Genomic DNA, 5,168 nt, shown 5'->3' with positions numbered 1-5,168 from the left:
GGAGGACATATGAGACAGTTCTAGATCCCTCTCTGGCCCTCCTATGGTTCCCATGGTTTTAGGCAAACGCAGCCCCCAGTCTCGTCCTTCACCTCTCTCCCCCAGAACCCAAAGGCGCAGCCCACTAACTGGGCCAACCATGTTCAAAGACTGTAGACACCAGAGTTACAAATCTAAAACTCTTTATTCACCAGAGCTCCACCCACCCACCCATAGATCCTCATCCCACCTCGAAGCCCAACTCCTAAATAACTTACAAGTCCTACTAGAGTTCTTCTTTGACCCTAAAATTACAATCTAAGCGGTTGCCATGTTCACATCGGGTCTTAGACTCTTTGGCTGTGGGACTCACATGGATTTAACACACTCAACAAGATTGGGGGTGGAAGAGAGAGACGTCTCTCACTGGGGGAGGGGTCCATCAATGATTGGGGTTGGGGGCAGGAGAAAGTGAGATGGGATTAGAAATGAAGTAGGGGGAGCTGTGGGCTTCAGCTCCCTTGAGACAGCCTGTGAAGCTACAAAGGCCCTGCAGCCTTCCAAGACGGTCCTGACCTACCTCCAGTTCCTGCTGGATGGCATGTTCAAGGAACTTGAATGGTCCATGGAGAAACCTGAGTCTGCAGATGCTGAAGAAGGTGAAGACGGATGATCTCACAGTCAGTACCAACATCAAGTTCTCAGGTCCCGGCCAATCTCTGGCACTGTCCCCAGATTCTGACGACTAGCCTGTCAGAGCACGCTGGGATTCTGTACGGTGGAGAGTCCAAGGGTTTCCCCCAAGGGATATTTACAGGGGATCTGAGAAGTCAACAGGGCTAGCTTAGTATCACCAGCAGGCTGTCACAATCCAAAAGAAGCCACCAAGTTGCAGGGTCCATGGAGAACAGCTCTCACAGCGTCAGGAATCTCTGAAACAGGTGGACCCGGCTGCCAGCAACCGCCAATGTTTCAGGATCCTGAAGGCACAGAGAAGAGTGGGATCCAGGAACCCCCATAGGGCTGGGTGAGCAGAGGGGAGGAGGGTACCAGGGCCAGAGCAAGGAGGGTTTGGGGGTGTGGGTGATAGGCACCTCGTGGGTCTTACTTATCGCTTGACTTTGCGTCCAGCGGAGTTTCGCCCACCACGACGGTAGAGAGACTGCTGGTTGGTGTTGAGTGGACAGTACTTGAGCGTGTGAGCCTGGTCCCCGGTGGCCCCGCACAGGGGGCACACGTAATGCCTCAGGATGGGACACACCACCACGCCTTCCAATGTCTTCAGCTGGTGTGAGGCATAGACGTGACGAGACTCTCCATTGTGTTTGCAGAAGTTGCACAGGGTAGCCAGGCTCCCGGAGACCCCCGGCTCCTGTTCACTCTTCTGGGGTCTGGGGGTGGGAACTTCAGCCCCTTTACCCACCAGCCTTTGGCTCCGGCCCTGGATTATAGTCAGTATCACCTGGCTCAGGTTAAAGTAGTCCCTCCACATGTCAAAGGGCGGTAGCTCCATGACACCTCTATGTGGCTGGTGGCTGTGGGTACTAGGGAGGGACTTGGGGCCAGGGGCTGTGAGGTCAGAGGGCAGGAGCACCAGGCCTGTGTGGAGCAGAGAGGAGGCACACCCCCTTATAAATACTCCCCTGCAGACAACTCTAAGCAAAGGTGGAGCTTAGATTTAAAGGGCCCACTTCCAGCTCATGATTCTTGTCTGGCTCCAATCTCCCACGGAGATTGGAAGTAGCTTATTTTCCAGGTCGCCCCTCCTCCAAGGCACTCTGTGTTTTCTGGAAAGGACCTTCTATTTCCACGGGCTTCAGTCTCCCCCCTGTTCAGTTTAGGGCTTTGCTTATGACGGTTGCCCACTCTCACATCCCCCTTCCTTCCCTCGGAACCATCCAGAACCTTAGATTTGACTTAATTTTTTTGTTTTGTTTTGTTTTGCTCGTTTGTTTGGTTTTTCATGATAGAGTCTCACTATGTATCCCCGGTTGTCCTGGAACTTGCTATGTAGACCAGGCTGGCCTCAAACCCTCAGACTCTACCTCCCCAGGTGCTGGGATTAAAGACATGTACCACCACGACCAGCTTAATCTTTTATTACGTTTATTTAGTTAATAGTGGGGGGCATGCCACTGCTTATATGTGGAGCTCAGAGGACAGCTTGCAGGAGGCGGCTCCTTCTCCCAGGTGGATTCCAGGGATCAAATTCAGAGGTCAGAGGACAGATTTCAGAAGTCAATTCTCTCCTTCCACCGTGGGTCATGAGACTTGAACTCAGGTTGTCAGCCTTGGAGACAAGGCCTTTATCCTCTGTGCCCATCCTGCCTGCTCGGCCTTAATCGTCTCAGTAGCCCTGACTGTGAGGCAGACACTGCCACACAGTTACCTCCATGGTCTGACTGAATCCTCACAGCTCCACGAGGGGAGCCCAGCTAGGATCCTGGATCGCAGACCAGTAACTGAAGTTCAGAGAGGGAACTTCATTGGTCTGGAGTCACACAGCATGGACAAACTGGATCCAAACAAGTGCTAACAAGTACTTACGGTGCCTGGTGCTTTACAAGCATGATTCTTTGGAGGCCACTGTCAGGCATGGAGATGAGGACTCTGTTCCTTCCGTGTCACAGAGGGTATGAGGCTCAGAGACGGGAAGGAGCACACCCAAGGTCACAAACTGGGGAGATGGCCGAGATGGAACTGACACCTATGTGTATGTGATTTTTTTGGTTTCCGCCCCCAACTCCCACCTCCCACCCCCAGGTAAGGACCAAACCCAGGGCCTTGAGCTTGCTAGGCAAGCACTCTACCACGGAGCTAAAACCAACCCTCAATGTGTTTATTTTTGAGGTAAGAGCTCACATAGCACAGGCTGGCCTTGAACTCTCTGCGTAGCTGAGGATGACCTTGAACTTCTGATCCTCTTGCCTGTACTTACCAAGTACTGGGGTTACAGGTGTGTACCACTGTGCCAGGTTGGTATGCAACCAACTGTAAGCAGGGCATAGTGGTGCACGTCTTTTAATCCCAGCACTTGGGAGGCAGAGGCAGGCAGATCTCTGTGAGTTCGAGGCCAGCCTGGGCTACAGAGTGAGTTCCAGGGCAGCCAGGGCAGTTACACAGAGAAACCCTGTCTTGACAAACAACAACAAAAATCCATTGTAGGGCCAGGTAGCAGGTAAAGGTGCTGGCCAACAAGCTTGAGGACCTGAGTTCAATCCTCAAAACCCACTTTCAGGTTTTCCTCTGACCTCCAGCATGCATGCCTGTATAGCTACACAGAAATAAATAAACGCACTGAAACACATTTGGAACTGTCACCATAGCTAGGCAGGGTGACATGGTCACAAGCCTAGCTCTCACAAGGCTCTTGGGTTTGATGCCTGGGCTACAGTGAAGACTGGCAGAAAGCCAAAAACACCGTCGTGGTCCCATCTTACAGATGAGCGGAGAGAGGTTCCAGAGAGGCTGGAGTCAAAGCTACGTGGCTAGCTGGGACCCAAGCCCTTTGAACCTGCATATGGAATGTAGTCAAGATGGATGAGCAAGGAGGTGCTGTAATCCCAGCAAAGGCAGGAGCGTTGCCCCGGGTTCAAAGCCAGCCTGGCTACACAGGGGCCATCTCAAAGCAAGGGAACCAGGGGAGCTAGGCGAGACCTGCCTAATGTAGGTGCACACTGAGGTGCAGTGCCTGCAGTGAGGGGATGTCTGAACCACTGGCTTTTCACACAGAATAATGCCACCAATATTTCACACAGGGACAACCTCCCGGGCAGAAGAGACACTGGTTGCTGTATGGGGGAGTAAGGCTTCTGATGAGGGGGTCCAGAACAGGCTCAGTATGATACCCCATCAGAAGTGGAGACCTGGGGGCTCAAGTCTGTTAATTCCAGGGTCAAGGAGGCTTAGACAGGAGGGTCATGAGTTCTAATCCATGGGGAGGCATAAATACGAGGGAGAGGCAGGTGGCTCCCTGAGTTTGAATCCAGGCTGGTCTGCAAAGCATTAGGGTGTGTGTGTGTGTGTGTGTGTGTGTGTGTGTGTGTGTGTGTGTGTAGGAAAAATAGTCATGACGGTAATTTTTGGGCTATATGTTGTTGGGGGTTGCAGAGCCTGATCCTGATTCTTGACCATGATCTCTTTAGTTGAGGGTCCGGTAGCTGAGTTTGAATCCAGGCTGGTCTGCAAAGCATTAGGGTGTGTGTGTGTGTGTGTGTGTGTGTGTGTGTGTGTGTGTGTGTGTGTGTGTGACGGTAATTTTTGGGCTATATGTTGTTGGGGGTTGCAGAGCCTGATCCTGATTCTTGACCATGATCTCATTAGTTGAGGGTCCGGTAGCTGGGAAAGGCAAGGCAGAACTCACAGTAACTATTATTCATTTTCCTCAGTTTCACATCTCATCTTGTTACTCAGCTCTGACTGCCTTTCCTCCTGGGCCTCTGTTGCGGTTAACTCTTTGGCTGTTTGCAGGCACCTCTTTAGAAAAGCCCAGTCTTGGGTGGTGTGGAGAGAGGAAACTACCAGAGGTGAAACTGACCTGTGTTTACTATGTAGGGGTGACGGCCCAAGCCTGGCCCTGCAGGGGTCCGCCATCCTGTTTACTTCTGACTTTATCTTCAGCCTGACCCCCACCCCCTGGCTAGAAAACAGATCAAGGGGGTTTCAGACAGGCAGGTGAGTCTGGTGAGGATTACAAACTTTCAAAAGGCAGGCGCTAAGGAAACGTTACTTTAAGGAGAATTCCGCCCACTTTCCTGATGCAGAGTCGGAGGTTCATCATGTTCCATAGACTCATGAAACCACAGCTAGAGTTTTTATCAACTTATTTCAATCTTTTTTTTTTTTTTTTTTAAAGATTTATTTATTTATTATGGATACAGTGTTCTGCCTACATGCATGCTTACAGGCCAGAAGAGGGCACCAGATCTCATTATAGATGGTTGTGAGCCACCATGTGGTTGCTGGCAATTGAACTCAGGACCTCTGGAAGAGCAGCCAGTGCTCTTAACCGCTGAGCCATCTCTCCAGCCCCCAATCTTTTTTTTTTAAGCCTAGATCTCACTGTATAGCCCAGGTTGGCCTTAGTCAGTGATCCTCGTGCCTCAGTCTCTCAAGCTCCTAGACTACAGGTGTGCACCACTATATTCAGCTATATATATTTTGCTTTTCGTTTTTGGCTTTTTTGAGAC

The 5,168-nt window shown here is 51.2% G+C and overlaps 1 protein-coding gene across 1 annotated transcript; it reads right to left on the bottom strand.

The window, feature by feature from the left end:
- Positions 1–462: 462 nt before the first annotated feature.
- Positions 463–4,719, bottom strand: Nanos2 (nanos C2HC-type zinc finger 2). Its single transcript, XM_052712175.1, has one exon. The coding sequence runs from the start codon at positions 1,490–1,492 to the stop codon at positions 1,088–1,090; it is 405 nt and encodes a 134-aa protein (XP_052568135.1). The 5' UTR covers positions 1,493–4,719; the 3' UTR covers positions 463–1,087.
- Positions 4,720–5,168: the final 449 nt, after the last annotated feature.

This window comes from Peromyscus californicus, unplaced genomic scaffold (assembly GCF_007827085.1).
Source record: "Peromyscus californicus insignis strain IS unplaced genomic scaffold, ASM782708v3 Scaffold_4__1_contigs__length_199733344, whole genome shotgun sequence".
Classification (NCBI taxonomy): Eukaryota; Metazoa; Chordata; class Mammalia; order Rodentia; family Cricetidae; genus Peromyscus; species Peromyscus californicus.
The sequence above is the reverse complement of the archived record's forward strand: the minus strand, read 5'-3'. Positions and strand labels throughout refer to the sequence as shown.

Excerpts from the sequence above, each read along its gene's own strand:
- Nanos2 (XM_052712175.1), bottom strand. The coding sequence starts at position 1,492 with ATGGAGCTACCGCCCTTTGACATGTGGAGGGACTACTTTAACCTGAGC.